Source organism: Poecilia latipinna, unplaced genomic scaffold, assembly GCF_001443285.1.
Source record: "Poecilia latipinna isolate Pla-1442-1.1 unplaced genomic scaffold, P_latipinna-1.0 Scaffold316, whole genome shotgun sequence".
NCBI lineage: Eukaryota > Metazoa > Chordata > Actinopteri > Cyprinodontiformes > Poeciliidae > Poecilia > Poecilia latipinna.
The window spans coordinates 75,047-91,571 of record NW_015112932.1 but is presented as its reverse complement, the minus strand read 5'-3'; the positions used below and the strand labels follow the sequence as shown (position 1 = coordinate 91,571).

General features: G+C 40.0%; 2 protein-coding genes and 1 long non-coding RNA gene across 5 annotated transcripts; 1 reads left to right on the top strand and 2 right to left on the bottom strand.

Moving 5' to 3' along the window:
* Window positions 1–792: 792 nt before the first annotated feature.
* otol1a (otolin 1a) lies at window positions 793–5,533 on the top strand. Of its 2 annotated transcripts, none has more exons than XM_015034883.1 (5): window positions 793–1,483; window positions 3,502–3,699; window positions 3,772–3,861; window positions 3,970–4,041; window positions 4,429–5,533. In XM_015034883.1, the coding sequence occupies exons 2-5, from the start codon at window positions 3,618–3,620 to the stop codon at window positions 5,295–5,297; spliced, it is 1,113 nt and encodes a 370-aa protein (XP_014890369.1). In that variant the 5' UTR covers window positions 793–1,483; window positions 3,502–3,617; the 3' UTR covers window positions 5,298–5,533. The 2 variants fall into 2 exon arrangements, with proteins under 2 accessions (XP_014890369.1, XP_014890368.1); XM_015034882.1 differs by having other exon boundaries at window positions 3,248–3,699.
* On the bottom strand, window positions 5,416–7,790 carry LOC106948965 (uncharacterized). Its single transcript, XR_001425293.1, has 2 exons — window positions 7,620–7,790; window positions 5,416–6,122 (listed from the first exon to the last, which is right to left on the bottom strand). It is a non-coding gene; the product is annotated as an uncharacterized LOC106948965 (long non-coding RNA).
* Window positions 7,791–10,220: 2,430 nt separating this feature from the next.
* Window positions 10,221–16,218, bottom strand: tal1 (T-cell acute lymphocytic leukemia 1). 2 transcript variants are annotated; one of them, XM_015034884.1, is made up of 4 exons: window positions 16,068–16,218; window positions 14,234–14,834; window positions 13,898–14,016; window positions 10,221–12,119 (listed from the first exon to the last, which is right to left on the bottom strand). In XM_015034884.1, exons 2-4 carry the CDS (start codon window positions 14,794–14,796, stop codon window positions 11,590–11,592), a joined length of 1,212 nt encoding a protein of 403 aa, XP_014890370.1. In that variant the 5' UTR covers window positions 14,797–14,834; window positions 16,068–16,218; the 3' UTR covers window positions 10,221–11,589. The 2 variants fall into 2 exon arrangements, with proteins under 2 accessions (XP_014890370.1, XP_014890371.1); XM_015034885.1 differs by having other exon boundaries at window positions 13,928–14,016; window positions 16,068–16,210.
* Window positions 16,219–16,525: the final 307 nt, after the last annotated feature.

The following is a 16,525-nucleotide window of genomic DNA, read 5'->3' as shown; positions in this document are numbered from 1 at the left end:
TATGTCCATCTTACTTGTGAAATGTTGTCTGTGGAGCCTTTACATCAATAATCCATAGATCCAAACAACAATATCCCTCAGTGCTGAGGCATCTTCTGCTGTTTTGATTGAGGAAAGTAGGAGGGCATACCGCCGTATTTCCTGCGCCGGAGCGGCCAATGCGGGGTCTACTCTTATATTATGTATGTGCTAAAGTCCATAGACATAATAAGCATATCTCAAAAGTAGCTAAAGCTGCTTTTGGCGCTCTACCTGCACAGATTTGTTATACGCATGGGAACTTCAATGTATTTGATTTGGTCAACATATTGAAAAGAAGGACGGAATCTATATACCACTTGACAGAATTCCTGCTGCAGAAATGAAGGATATAATAACATGGGGAATCTAAATGCCTTTACTCATTTGGCAATGGCTTTCATAGTGCATTGTTTGAGGAATCAGAATTCCCAGTCTCAAGGTTTTCAAGCATAAACTTGCCCATAACCTCCATGCTCTAAAATTCAGTCAGATTGCAGCCAAGATTAAACTCATGCACCATAGACAGAGAAATAAACAAAGTTCTTTCAGTTTGGCAGGGTAATAATGGAATACCTAAGACTAAACCTTGTTCCTGCATTTGAATGGCCCAGCCAAAGTCCAGTCTCTATGTTCTCTATGAAATAGCACCAAAGACCTAAGATCCATTCAGTTTAACTAAGCTTGAGCGTAGCTAATACTTTGGGGGTAAATCTTAAGCTTATAGCTGTTTTAGATTTGTATAGAAGCTGAAGAGCACATCGATGGAAAGAGCAAACCTCAAAAGGCGTTTGAAGAGATTTGCATGTGGAAGCTTGACATTAACGTCAGATATTCTGACACTTAATCAGTGTTAAATTTCCATTATGCTCCTCTGGATTTCTGGGCTGATTCTTAGGTGTGCTTGGTCAAGGAAGTAAATGGTTGGCTTGGGGTTTCAATGCCATCTGTTTCAAGACATTGATCCTCCTCCCACAGGGTGTACAGTGATCCATTGATCTGCTTTGAAGTACTGCCAGACGGTGTGATCACTACCCTTTACACTTGGTTTGTTATGAAATGCCTTTTACTGCAAACTGTGTCCGAACTTGTACAGCTAAACAAAATGCGTAATGCTAACAGAACCTTTTCTAAAATTGCATGTCTTCTTGTTTTCAGAAAAGCAAAACAAATAACTCTTTAATAGTTGATGTAGTCTCGGGGGACCGTATTCATATCCCATTTGCAAAGAAGAAGAAAGTCTGTCTTTGTACACAACCTGCTTTTGTTTCGTATCCATAAAGAGTCACACAATCTGTCCAGTCCAGCCCTCCTGCGTCTTGATAACCCTCCGTGTTTTGTTCTTTCATTGGTGTGAAGGTGCCGAAGTTGGGCCACATTAGCAATAAAAAAGAGAGGCTGTAAACACCACCAGTCCCTGCTTGGTTGGGATGGAGTGAAGAATCATCACAGTCTACATAACCAGGTAAATATATATTTTGCTTCTGGATGCTTTTCCTTGCTGCAGAGCTCCTTTCCAGAAAAATCTTGAAATTAAACTTTAAAATAAACTTGGATTTATCACTTTAAATATGAGTATTTTCAACACAGATGGGCTATTCAGATTCATGACTGAAATGGCATTGTGGTCAGAAAATATGAAGAAATACAAATGTTGATGCCAGCAACATGCTTAAGAAAGTTTTGAGCTATAAATCTTTAACACGTTATGAGCTACGTTTCCCATTATCTACACTTCTTGATTAGGAAAATGTTTCCTTTTGTCATGTCGAGTCCAGTTTATTTGTATTTGTATCAGCAATGAGGCAATTCAAACTGCTTTGCATAATAAAAGTATGTAAGGCATGTTTTTTGTGACAGGTACACAAACAAACAGACAAAACATATTACATAATGGAATATTACTTGTGAAATTTTAATATATCAGGAATGCTTCATGCAAAGGGAATCTTCCAGGTCAGTGACATCAGTGCACCCACATTCTATCACAAACTCTTGCCGTTGTATTTGTTACTGATAAATGCTTCAACCATTTCCAATTTCATAAAAAGCAAAAGTCCAGCAAAAGTCCAGTTTTTTTTTTTTTATTTTAAACTGAAATGACTTCTGCACAGATAATTTCAGAGTTTGTGTTCAATATAGGACTTCCATCGTTTTTATTTCAGTTCCACAATACGATTTTAGAAACAACAGCACCGTGTTGACTGGCAGGCTTTTTCCAAAGTGTGTCTGTTTTTGGTCTTTGGGATTTTACCACATGCTTTCTAAATCCTTTTCCAGTTTTTAAGATCTGCATGCTTTAAAAAAAATACTGTATTCAAATGTCATGACTGTAGGGGACAGAAAAAATATGTGGAGAAAAAGGTGCTTACGCCCTGGTACCAATATGGTGGTGGCAGCATTAAAAGGTAAACTGGTCAGAGTTTATTGAAAGTCGGATGAAAATAAACACAGGGACATTACTGTAGAAAACCTGAGAGAGGCTGTCAAAGCTTAGAGTCTTGGCCATTTGTTAGCTTTCTACCAAGACAAAAACCCTCCACCAGGGTACAATGAATGGCTTAGATGAAAACAAATTGCTGCGTTATGATAGTCCAGTCAAAGTCCAGACAATTTAGAAGCACACGCAAGGACACAACTGAACACAATACAGACAATTGACTTTCCTATTTTAATTTACAAAAATCAAAATAGGAAAACCTTCTATTATTATTCTTCCACTTCACAATTTTATCCTATTTTGTGTTTGACTAACATGAAATCATATGCAGTACTCTGACATCATTAGCTGAAGTATGACAAGATGTCGGTTTTTGCATTGCATTGTCCATTTAATGCCAAGAGTAATGGTTTGGAACAATAAGGAAAATTGGAACATGACCTTTAAACTTATTGTCAAAATGAGTCAAAATACACTGCAGAGGAAACAGCTATTCAAAGCACATCTATTTTACTCAAATATGAAACCCCTACTCATAAATATTAAACCTGTTGTGAAATATTTCACAGTAGTCCAAATTCATTTTAGTGAAAATTTGAATGTTATTTTTCATTTGAACGAGAAGATTGAACTCCACCTCGACCTATAATGTCGACAGAACCGACTTTTTGATTGACTTTCAAAAACGATGCCGCTCTTCTGAAAACAGGGATTTTTTTTTTTTTGTCTTGCGAATCTTTGAAATAAACAACCAGTAATCCATCTTCTAACTTCCACCCAATCATTCAGCATGCCATCCGCTGATCTCATCCTGGTGACCACTGTCTTTATGGCCTTCATTGTTACGCTCACGTCTGGTGCCAGGACCACACACTGGCCCAAACCTCAGAACACCAACAAGCCTCCTCAAACTGGGACTGGTGGCTTAGGTGGAGGAGGAAGGTCTGGACAGATTGCGACAAAAAACCCGTCTATCTCCAGCAGCCTGCACACAGAGGAAACAACTGGGTTTATGACGGACGGATACTCCCTGTCCCCAACAGACAGCAGCACCGTCAACAGTGAGGCTTACCCAACCGAGTACCTCGCTGATGCAATCCTGCCCCCTGGAAACGCCCCAGGAAATTATACTTTTGACTACAATGAATGCTTCTTCAATATGTGTGAGTGCTGTCCGCCAGAGAAAGGTCCCAAAGGACCGACTGGTGAACAGGGGCCGCCGGGGGAAAGGGGCCCTCCAGGTAAGATCGGATCGTTGTTGTCCTTTGAATAAAATTTTGGAGGCCAAACTTAATTTCTCCTCTTATTTTTAGGGTTACCAGGAGAAAAGGGAGAAATTGGACCCCAGGGTTCTCCAGGACCAGCTGGGTTACCTGGGCTCAGTGGATTAAATGGCGAGAAAGGTCCAACTTGTTTGCCACTCTATTTATGCTGTCTGCTTGTCACAAAAAGTTATTTTTGACATATGTTCTTGTTTTTTTTTTTTTTTTACTTCACCAAAACTGCCACAGGTGAAAAAGGAGATCCAGGGCCAAGCGGTTTACCGGGCTCCCCTGGACTGCCAGGGAAACCTGGAGAGAAAGGTTTGTAGCTTCTTCTTTCAAAAACTAGATTTGGATTCCCTGTCAAAACATGGCAATGTTGTTCTCTGTAGATATATTTCTAACGAGGCTGCTGACATGGAATTGGTACCACGTCTGTAAAAATTCAAGAAACCCAAAATATACAAAAAAAAAAAAATGAACATATACACAGTATGTCTGTAAATGATTTCATGTTAGTAGCACCATTACAGATATATTTTGGAGAAAAACATTGATGTGTTCCCTACTTTTATGTCACAGTATTTAAAATTAAAATGAACAAACATGCCTGTAAATGGTTAAACTGCATCCCATGATACAAAACCTTCTATAATTTCTCTCCTTCTTTTTTTAATTTTTTTCACATAAACTCCTCACATGCCGTAGGTGATTTGGGCCTCAAAGGAGAGAAAGGTGAAAATGGGATCAATGGGCTGAAAGGAGACACAGGAGAAAAAGGAGAGCCTGGTCACAATGGAACTATGGGCACCGTTGGGCCTATGGGTCCCCCAGGGACAGCTGGGACAAAGGGTCAGAAAGGTGAACAGGGACGTTTGGGAGAATGTCTACTTGGTGAGAGAGGACAGAAAGGTGATCTTGGTGATCCTGGGCCTCCTGGTCCAAAAGGTGAGATGGGTCCTCAAGGAGCAAAGGGCAGTGATGGTTCAAAAGGAGAAATGGGGCCAGCAGGAGAGAAGGGAGACGTCGGCGCAAGAGGGCCTCCAGGTGCAAGAGGAGTAGCAGGAATGAGGGGGGAGAGGGGAGTTAAAGGCGTACGGGGCCCCCGGGGCCCAAAAGGCGATCCAGGTGAGAGTCTGGAGCCGGCTCGATCTGCTTTCAGTGTGGGTTTGTTCCCAAGTCGGTCCTTTCCTCCACCCGGTCTGCCTGTGAAGTTTGATAAGGTCTTTTACAATGAGGAGGGTCACTGGGACCCGGCACTCAACAAGTTCAACGTCACACTCTCGGGAGTCTACTTACTCACTTATCACATCACTGTGCGCAACCGGCCCCTGCGGGTTGCCCTGGTGGTTAACGGGGTACGGAAAGTGAGGACGCGAGATTCCCTTTACGGCCAGGACATCGACCAGGCTTCCAACCTCATCCTGATGCAGCTCAGCGAGGGAGATCAGGTGTGGCTGGAGACCCTGAGGGACTGGAACGGGGTTTACTCCAGCAGCGAGGACGATAGCACCTTCTCCGGCTTCCTGATTTACCCAGACTCGACTACAAAAGCAAGTGCTATGAAAAAGATTTGAGTGCAACTTCTAACTTTACAACTGTCTTATTTTAGCTGTAGCTTGTAGAGGGATATCTCTCAGCTTATGTTTCTGTAAAATGTTGCAGCTTAAAATTCTTTTTTCTTCTTTTTTAAAGAGTTACTCTGATCAAGCCAATTGCTTTGCATGTTTTATTACACTAGGAGAGAGCATCATTTTTTATTTCAGATTTTGTTGGTTGAAACTGCATTAAAATTACTCTGCTTGAAAGAACATTCATGTATGGATTTTCGTTTATTAAGAGAGGCGGTACTAATTTCATAAAGGATTTGGGATTTCAGTAAGAAAATCACATCAATTCTTGAGACCCTAAGTTACCGCAAGTAACCACTAGAGGGCATAATATGCTCATATTTGGCAAAAAAAAAAAATCATTACTGGGGACCACAACGTCGAGTTTTGCATTAAAACACAGGCAAACAGGTTGCAGAAAGAGACTAAAAACACGATATGACTGAAATGTAATATTTGAATCTAGTCACTCGAAAAAGTAAAAATTAACTTAGCTGTCTGCAAACAGAGAAGGTTAATACATCAGCCTTAAACACAATACCAGTCACAGAATTGGATGGAAAACACTCAAAATGTTTTTTTGTCTTTTACTTGATTCACAAAGACTTGGTCTGACTCATAATAGTTAAGTCGAATTGTCTTTCTATAATTAGAATGGAAATACGAATATTAATCATCTTGGCTTACTCTCCTATTAACTACTTATGTCTAACACCAATCAGAACAAATCTGTCATGATAACTGTCAGGCAAACAGATTCTGTGCATGGGGGAGAAAAGCCTCCCAATGCTCCTGAAAGACACACCAGAGATTTAATGCAACTGAAAAACATACTTATTACTCATTTCCTTCAGTTTAAAATAATTTTAACATTACATTCACACACACACGTGTGTGTGGGTGTGTGTGTGTGTGTGTGTTGTATTTAATATTGTGCACACAGATACTTTTATGAACACTGACAGTAGTTTTACTCATTATATTTGGGAAACAAAAACTCAAACTTATGGGTTAACAAAAGGAGAAATATGTTGTTACTATGACTCTGTGTCTGTATCTGTTCCTCCAGGTTCATTACTATCTTTAACTTTGCTACCAAATAGAAGAATATGTGGTTGCTGTCGTGTTTTTTTTTTCCTAATTTAATTTACCGCCAAGCAGTTTTTACTGCTTACCTTCTAAATCAGCAGGACAGCTGTAGTTAGATTTTTGAAATATTAATTTAAACCCCACTTTAATCAATTTAAGTTTGTTTAAAGAAAATTATTATGTTGCTTTTTTTTCCTGACAATATAAAGGAAACGATACAAAACTAAACCAGCGATGCCTGCATACCACAGGAATTTAAAGATTTTGCTACAATTTCTATAAGTTTTAGTAGTCTGGATTTTCCTTTTTGCTGAAGAAGCGTCGTCAAATTCCACTTATTGATGAATGAAAAGCAAATTATGCGTGTGTATGTCTTCACTGACCTGAAATAAAGCTTAAAAAATATGAATGCACATAAACAATGCAACAGAACCTTTCCCCTTTCTTGGATCATTTGAAGCTATAACATCTTTTACAAACTAAATAATATTAAAAACTTTATTTACAATTGCATGTTTTGAATCACCTCAAGCTGCAAACTAGACATACAAAACTGTTTTACATTTTGTCAATCCAGTATATTTGACAGCAGTTATCCACATGTAAACACTTGTGGAAATGTAAACAAAACCTGTTATAAAAGATTTTATTGTCTTCCTGTTTCCTCCAGTTTTCAAATGGAGTCTAATCACTAAGGGTAATGTTAACCACAACTGTTGACTGCAGGGCGTGAACACGTACTTGCTACAAAATTACCATGATGCGAAACATTAGGAAGAAGGAAATGATATTTAGAATGCTGCATTTATGAACACCATCAAATGAGCTTGATGTGTTCTTTAATACATGAATACAGAAGAAACCACGGACATCTGCGGTCACATCCTCTGTTGACAGTAATAAGAGTTAATTGGTAGAAATAAATTAATATGCCTTATGCACATCTGTTTGGCGCAGTTTAGATATATTTTGCGTCATTTCTTTGATCGAATGATACTTGTTAATTTTGCCTTAACGATTTATCTGACTCACAAAGAGAGAATGGCCATTAAAAAATAAATAAATAAATAATAAAAACACTGTCTATTTTAATACCACGATATCTCAAGGAGAACATTCATAATTAATTAAGAGTTCTCCATAATTAGGGGAGCGGCATTTGTAGACATTTACGTAAAAAGACAGAAACAGCAGTGATACCTGTTAAAGAGGAAGGCCCATGACATCTCCATCCACTGCGGAAGAATCCAGAGTGTTTGTCAAATTTCCATCTCATTCTTGCTGCTGCTTGTGGTGACGGCAATTTATTTGTGTCAGTTTGTTGAAATGTTATTTTTGCTTGTTTGTTTATGGACACACACACGCACGCACGCACGCACGCACACACACACACACACACACACTCATGTTTGAGTTGCTATCTTTGTGGGGACTTTCCATTGACTTCCATTCATTTCTACAGCCTAAACCTTACCTTTACCCTTTTCCTAACCCTAACCATCACATTCCTAACCCTAACCAAAACTCAATTCATACCTTAGCCCTAACTCTGACCCCTGACCCAAAAACAGGGTTTCCCTGGTCCCCACAACACAGTATATGTCAGGAAAATCGTCCCCACAAGGTATTACAAACAAACGCACACACACACAGAGGCATAAACGTGTGCAAGTGTCTAAGTGTGTTTGTACATTTTATGTATTTTCAACTACTCGATGTGAAAATATAAATAACTACCTTGGCGGTGTGTGCAGTGTAATCTGTTCCCAGCAGGCTGGATTCCCCCTGCGAGAAAGACAGTATATTGTTCCTGCAGCACCGCAGATAACAACTCATTAGCATACTGAATCATTTGGCTGCAAGAGCCACTCTGCCACCCATCTGCACAGAGCTGATAAACGTATACACATACACACTCATATACACAGCTCGCACCAACAGATCCATGAAATGCGGACGTATACACACCGGCCCCGTTCGCACGTACACACGAAAACACATAAGCATGCGCTCTCTCACACACACATACACGCTCTCTTTCACTCCCTTGCTTTCAGTCCCTCGTATGCTCCCTCTATCCTATCCTTCCCCCTTTTGTGAGCCTGCGTCTTTTCTGAGAGTCAGGAAAAACTGAAGCAGGTAAACGTTTGGCAGGCATTAACCTAGAGAGCCCCTCGGTGGAGTTGCAGCTCAGCCAGAGCGGAGCGCAGGAGAGGTCTCCAAACACCTGGTAGTCTCTGATGCTCTCTGGAAGCAATTATAGCCTTTGGAAATATCTGAGTGCTCAGTGTTGAGGTAGTAGGATGGTGGCATACCCTGTCGCGCAAAGCTAAAGTCAACTTCACCCAAAAGCTGCTTTTTCGCGGATTCTTTTTATTTTATTTTGTTAGTTAAAAAAAAATAAATAAATGATGTTAGTGAAACAGCAGTGAATCTTCCACTGCTCAAGAATCTTATTCGTGTTCAGCGAACGCTTGATCTGAACATCTGTGTTAACAAAACGCGCAGACGCAACAGTGAGCAAACGAGCGCAGCGAAGGCTGTAAAAACTCACTTTCACAATGGCAGGATATCCTGTAGGTCAGCAAGCCATGGTTACCTCCACAGGAAGTTGTCACTTGTTGGGGGTGGAAGTGAGGATCGTAGCTTCCCAGTGAGGGAGTTTCTCTGAAGAGGTTGTGGTTTTAAACTTTACTCCGCGTTCAAATGAAGCGGGAAATAATTGCATGGCATCGCACTTGCCTGCTCGTTTAGATAAGTAATTTATGTTTTACTGCCGTGAAACAGAAAGCGAGACGTAGTGAGAAAACCAAAGGTAAAAGATTTGGGATAAAAACAATAAGTTCTCGAGCTATGAAGTTATCCAAACCGGTGTGGAGCCGGTTTGGATAACTGAACTGAACTGAATTGGATGAACTTTAATTAGTCAAATTAAAATGAACTGAAATAAAGATGAGGTGAGCTGCAATTAAATAAATGACATTGATCTCAGTTCATTAAAATTGAAGTGAATTGAGTTCAATTTAACTTAACTAACAAAACGAAACAAAGGAGAGGTATTATAAACAGAGGTAAAGTGAACTGAACTGAATTCATCTGAAGTAGAATGAATCTAGTAGGCAAAAAGTAAATGAAATTAACTCAGTTTGACTGAATTAAATCATATTAAATAGAATTAAACTGATTATACTAAGTTGAACTAAACTTGGATGAGCTGAACAAATGGAACTAAACTTAATCAATCTGACCAGACATAAAGACTCAGCTGAACTAATCAAAACTGAATTTGAGTGTATTTAGCTGGAGTGAAATGATCTGAACTGAACTGAATTGAAATCAAGTAATCTGAATATAAGCACTGAACTTAGTCAAAATGAGTAAAATTGAATTGAACTGAATTGAATTGTGCTGGCGCTGCACAGTGGTGCAGTTGGTAGAACTGTTGCCTTTCAAAACTGTCCTGGATTCAAACCTAGAGACTTTCTGCACATTTATCGGTTCTCTCTGGGTACTCCGACTTCCCCCAACAGACAAAAACATGACTGCGATGCTTATTTGTCTTTCTGTATTGTCCTTAGTGTGCATGCATGGTTATTTGTCCTGCCTGTTTCTCTGTGACCCTGCAATGGACTGGTGACCTGTCCATGGTCTACCCGACCTATGGCCCAATTACTGCTGGAGACAGGCACCAGCTCCCGCAAGGATAAGCGGGTATACAGAATGGATGAGCTAAACCCAAATGATAGCAGAATAAAACTGTAACACAAACATATTAAAATGAATACACGCCACAGTAAAAAATTCAAATTTTCTCTGTATATTTTATTCTGTTTTTTGTATAAAATCCATCCCTTTAACATTGTAATATATTTATAGATACAGCTATCATACAACAAATATGTCATTACCAAACGTACAATGTCCCTTTACTGTAATTCATAAAATACCAAAGGTACCAAGATAAGCTACCAGATTCTGCTACAAAAGCAGAACAACCAACAACAGTGAGGAACACTTCCATAAAACTGCTGGTGTTCGCATGGTAATACTGCAAAGTGGTGGTGGGAGGGGGGGTAGCTGTGGTGGGAGTGTACGTGTACACGTAAAATGCGGAAACAAAAGGGACTTATTTGTGTACCTTGCTAAACTACATTGCATTATAGTTTAAAAAAAAAGAAAACATTAAAACATTCATATCAAAAGGACTTAATGAGTCATCTCAAGATTTCATCTGACCCCTGCTTTTGTACACTTTAAGAGCACTGTTTATATTGTACCTCCACAACAATTCAAATACATGTGGTTTTTATTCACACACAGCGTAATTGTTTGACTATTGAAATATTTGGCTTGATTTTCTAATCACCGGGTGTGACAGAAGCGGTACCACATTTGATGTACTTCCATCTATATGTTCACTTGTTATAGCGTCACGTGTAGAGTTGAATTTCTGTTCTCCCTTCTTCTCCAATCCTATCTCTTCAAAGAGAGTTTTGATAGTAAACCCATTCACAAACACACTATGGTACATCTGAAACCTTGTGACTGGAAAGTCACTGTTATTATATTTTGCAGTGGAAATATAATACTATTTACAATACATACGTAACTGCATCAGAGTCCCACCTGTTCCACTGTGTTAACAGCCTCTCGCAAACATTTATTTTATTATTATTATTCTGCCCTATGAAACTTGTTCCACTTACATCTTTATGTTTATGTCTTGGCATTTTGGACCAGGCTCCCTACAAAACTGTTCAAGCAAAGTGGATCAATACCATATTATGCACCATTTTGCAATCAATGGCGACTGCAAATTTAGCCCAAAATGAACTCCTTACGCTTAACGTCCTCTAAATAACGAGTGTTTGATTTAAAATGTTTTCTTTCATTCTTTTCTTTTTTTTTATATAGTTTCATTTCAGAGGGTGTCTTTGGAACTTTCAACGCGTAGAAGCTTATAGTCCGCAAGGTTGGTCAAGAACATGGCACATGCACGATTTACAAGTTCAAATTTAAACCACGGTATTTATCGTCTTTCCCTTTCGAGTGAGTTAACTCTTCCTAAACTGATTACTCCAAGGTAAAAGGTGTTTGAGGTGTTCCGAATCATATGTAATTGCTCTTCTCTAGTCTTTGATGTCATGACTGTGCTCTCCTGGTGTCAGCATCATCGTCGAGTGGAACCATCTAATGGGCGTCCGTTGCGCCTCAGATCTCTAGCCGCTAGGTGCAGTGAAGGTCCGCGGGATGCTGTTAGAGTCCTTGTAGCCGGAGGTGAGTCCTGGTCCTCCATGAAGCTCTCGGGACTCCCATCCCCGTCCCCATCAGGTAGGCTACCACAGCTGGAGCCTGGCGACATTGTCTCCAGAAGATCATCCCTCGCTAGGCCCACCACGGTTTCTTGATGAGGCGCACCCTGAGGGCCTCCCTCATGGGTTGGGACACCAACCAGCAGCCCCGTGTCTCCGTCAGTACTGTTGCCAACATTTCGCCCTCCGTCCTGGTCCTCCAGGAGGTTGGAGAGGAAGCTGATGTACTTCATAGCAAGTCTCAGGATCTCGTTTTTGCTCAGCTTCTTGTCCGGAGGGTGAGTGGGGATGAGTTTGCGGAGCTCCGCAAACGCACCGTTTACATTCTGTTGCCGCCAACGCTCACGGCTGTTTGTGAAAATGCGACGCACAATCTTAGGCTGGCCAGCTGTTGGAGAGGACGGAAAGAAAGAAAAATACTGATATAAGGAGTCTAAGGTGACGCAGCAGTGAAGCAGTTAAAACATGACATTCAAACATTACTGAAAACGTGGATTTTCAAAAGCAAGCAAGTTATAAAGTGCTTAGAAAGTGTAGCAGCAAACAGGAAGCACAATATTTGTAAGGAGAAAAAAAAATAGAAAACAATCGCAGTAATCAACATTTGCACTCAGTATAACCAAGGATTATCATATATAAGACATTATTTATTTACTGTAGTTCGACAAACCTCAAAAATAATTGGCATTTGGAAGGGTGTGTTTACCACATCCTGAAATAAATGATTATTTATTTATTTATTTATAGGATGCAAAAAAATAATAATTTGCAACATTCACATAAAAATAGCAAAACTGTCCTCCGTATCCTGTTTTCAAATTTTTGATTTTCTTTGCCAAACCTCAAGAATGAAGGTAGTTTCTGAGGTTGAGTTAACTATATAGTGCAATCTAGTGAATTTGCATTCGTCTACACACACTTGAAAGCTTCTCTGAAGATAGGGAAATAAAACTTTATTTGAACTATTCAACTCTATCTCTTACATGCTGGTTGCAACACTATCTTTTGTTCCGCCCTAAAGTTTTAACAACACAAGATTTTGCTTGCACAAATCTCAAAAGCAAAATATGTTTGGGTTGATCACTTAGCCCTGTTCTGCAATCCATAATCAGTTTTATTTAGTTAAACACACTTCTTTGAAGGCTACTTTGAAAATAGCTAAATAATAATAATAATAATAATAATAATAATAATAATAATAATACACCCAAAATACCCTGCCTCAAATATCAAATAGAAGTTGAAAAGTTTTTTGGAGTGGATGTTAACTCCTTTCTTCAATCTAGGATTTTTTTTTTTTTTTAATCAGATAGACTCAAATGCTTTTTGCATGTAAAAGTACGATCTAAAAGATTTGACTTTCAATTGTGGATTTTAGGAATAAAAGAAGAAAGTGCTTTTGTCTGTCATACTGCAACAATAAAGTCTGTATTATAGGGGAGTGTTTAACTCCCGTCATTAAAACTATGAAATTAATTTCACTTTTATTTAGATCATCTTCAAAGCTTAGATACAGGTAACAAGCAACCTTAAATATCTAGCAAAACTGTCCTCAGTACAAACAGATTTTTAAGGGTACGAGAAAACACTCATTTATTTTTTTTATTTTTTATTTTTATTTAGACACACTGAGATGCTTCTCTGCAGGTAGTCATATTATTCCACCCCCAACAGATGTGTCTTTTTTTCTTTTCTTTTATTTTTTTTTGGTTATTGTTGCTCTTGGAACACACCCAGCCTATCTTAATCCTTCAGCCCACTCTGCAGTAAAACCTTGGCATGGAGGCAGCAGCACCCGCAATTCTCCTCCCCTTTATGACAGTGAGTGGGCAGCACTGGAGAGAATGTTTCAAATCAAATCAACTCCAAATTTGCCTAAGAATGGCTTGTTTTAATTATACGCAGGTACAGGTATAGTAATTTGTTCTGCGAAGTAAGATTTTACAATTCTCACGAATTGAGAATTGAACTCTTTTATTTTTATTTCCTTCCTATAACCCCCTCTTTGCAACGCATCTTCTGCAACTCTCAGATTGGGAATAGTGTACGTCCATGTCAAGGGATGAATGACAATGGAGATGAGGGAGGGACACTTGGGGGGGAGGGCAGGGGAGGGGAAGAGGGACTGTACTGGCAGAAGGAGCACACAGCAGAAGTGCATCTTACCATACTTATAAAGATCTAAAATGCGCCTACCCTCGTCGAGTTCAACCTCATAAGGCGCCGGGCGGCGCTTTACCCTGTTGCTGGGGTACATGCTGTACTGCTCTGACTCTCCTCCAAGACTATAAAAAAAAGAAAAATAGAAAACAAATACAGGTTAATTGATGTGGCAATGTGAGAAAACTCGGATTTCATCAGGAGAAAAAACATCGCTGCGTCACATCAAAAGTTTTTACACCCAGATGCGAAAGTGCATTTTCCCTTAACAAGTTTCCGTCCAAACGTCAAAGATAAAACGTGCATTTAAAACAGTCGATATCTTTCCGACTTCAAAGGTACCTGTTGATGGCGGCGAGAGGCTGCGCCAGATTGTAGAGCATCGCCCGGGCCGGGACAGGGAACGCGTTTGGGCTCAGCTGGACCATTCGAGCGTCGTCTCGGTGCGGCGGCGGCAGCGGCAGCGGTGGAGGTCTGCGAAGTTCCGTGATCGGCACCAAATGGCTCTCCGTCCTCTGCTCCAGTGCTTTTATAGCGTCCCTCCTGGAGAGCTCGATCACCGGCACTTCCCTTTTCAGGTCAAGGGCGTTGAGAGAGGCAGTTTCCCTGGCAACGCCGTTGATGATGATGCTGATGCTGGTCCCGTTGCTCGAGTTCTGCAGCGGAACGTCATCCGTCTCCTCAGCCCCTTTGAAGCTCCCTCCCCTCTCCTTCTTGTCCGCCTCCTCCTCCTCCTCCTTCACCCTCTCACTGGCATCACCCTCCTCCCCCCTTTCTATCCTCGGCTTCTCTTCCTCCTTGTATCCGTTGTGTCTGGAGATGATGGCCGAGTCTTCTCGCTTTCCAGGACCGGATCCCGCGTCGGGACTTCCAGGACAAAGCTCCTGCTCCCGTTTTTCCATCATTTTTGAATCGTGACCCGCTTTTACAGTCCCACAATGTCCTAAGTGAAAATGTCCTCGATTAATATAATCGTTACCTCACACAGCAAGCATTTGCTCTAGTTTAAATCTTAAATAAGAGTTCACTTGAATGATCTTTTTTTTTTATCTTACAAAGCCTTTATAATTATCCAGACATTAATAATTACCACGTTTAGACAATGTTTGAGTTATTATGAAACAAAAAATGAAAAAATAAACATTTTAAGTTGGAATTAACCGTTTTATTTCCTTTTGATCAATACATTTTTCACTCTAAAAAAAAAATCAATCGGACGATCTTTCTCAACTGAAAGATTTTTTTTTTAATATAACATGTTATGTTTTATTTTAGTGGTCAGTTTACCGAAAAATCACCTTTGCAAACAACAACAAAACCTGCCTGTACAGGTCGAGGATTCGATCTTAATGTTAAAATTCTTCACTGTCTAAATTCGGCAGACTCGAATAGGCTAAATAATTTCCCAACCACATGAGCTTCGAGAGGTATTTTTATTTGCGCAATGTCTGGTAAGTTATACTTTGTAATACTATGCTTGATTCACGACAATGCAGCCCACAAAGAGAAATGTCTTTTTAAGTGAGACAAAAAAATATATATGTCTAATTGTAATTCGCGTTTTGTAGATTAAAGAGTATATTATTGTAGCTCTTTATTAATGGGTGAAAATAATCAACGTTCATACATAATGAAGACACTATCTACACGGGAGCTTAGTAGGCTATTTCTGCGTCGAAATAAAATCTTTCCTTTTCTTCTCGCTAGTTCTGAAATATTCCAAAGTAGCTCGGATTGGGTCGTTTTATTAGCACTAGCAGCTAGAAATTAATTTGTAGATGTATTTTTATGTATTTACTGGGAAGGCCATAATGCTATTATTGCTACAAGGGAGCGCTAAGGTTTTGACATTATGTTTATCACCCAGTATATGTCCGCGTAAGGTGCTTTCAGGAGTAATCTAATGGGAAAAAAAAGCTCTGCTAATATGAAAAACGAACAACAGACTGATTATAATAGACGCGGAGTTTTTTTTATTGTTTCTGGGGATTCTCCTACAGGCCTCGCATCCGTTCCCTCCCCCCCCCCAGTCTCAACTCGATCGGACAAAACTAGAAAATATAGACTAAATATGTCGCTCATTATAACAACACAATAAACCCAACCGTATCCCTACCGCAACAAGAGGAGCGACGCCACGACGGTTCAACGTGGAGAGGGAGTTTTTCGCACTTACCGTTTCAGCCGTGTTGTTGATGTTACTGTGTAAGTGGAGCCATTTTGTGAGTGGGTCATCCATGTCTGAGGTTTTTCTTTTTTTTTTTTTTTTTCCCTGCCAGTTTATGGAGCTGTGTGTGTGTATGTGTGTGTGTGTGTGCGCGCGTGTGTGCAAGTGTAAGTTATTCCCCGCCGCATCCAGTGCGCTCCCTCTCTGTATGGGGAGCGGAACACAGGCCGCAATGTGGCCGAGTGAGATAAGCGCACGGCAGCGGCCTCTTCATTCCCGATAAGCTCCTAAACCCATTATTTATGAAATGATTCATTATTATTTGGCTGTCGTTGGGGCTATATAGTCTTGTGGAGGGCAAGGCATTAAAAAAAAAAAAAAAAAAAAAAAAAAAAAAAGAAAAAGCGCAACGCCCTGAAAAAACGGGGGGAAAAAGAGGGGAAGGGCGCGGGGGGGGGAAAGAGGGA

Bases quoted from the DNA above. Each gene is read 5' to 3' on its own strand.
- otol1a (XM_015034882.1), top strand. From the start codon at position 3,249: ATGCCATCCGCTGATCTCATCCTGGTGACCACTGTCTTTATGGCCTTC. The intron at 3,700-3,771 runs GTAAGATCGGAT...TCTTATTTTTAG, and splicing joins GGGGGAAAGGGGCCCTCCAG to GGTTACCAGGAGAAAAGGGA. The intron at 4,042-4,428 runs GTTTGTAGCTTC...CACATGCCGTAG, and splicing joins AGGGAAACCTGGAGAGAAAG to GTGATTTGGGCCTCAAAGGA.
- tal1 (XM_015034884.1), bottom strand. From the start codon at position 14,796: ATGATGGAAAAACGGGAGCAGGAGCTTTGTCCTGGAAGTCCCGACGCG. The intron at 14,017-14,233 runs GTACCTTTGAAG...TTTTTTTTATAG, and splicing joins CCTCTCGCCGCCATCAACAG to TCTTGGAGGAGAGTCAGAGC. The intron at 12,120-13,897 runs GTAAGATGCACT...CCTCTCCAACAG, and splicing joins TTTAGATCTTTATAAGTATG to CTGGCCAGCCTAAGATTGTG.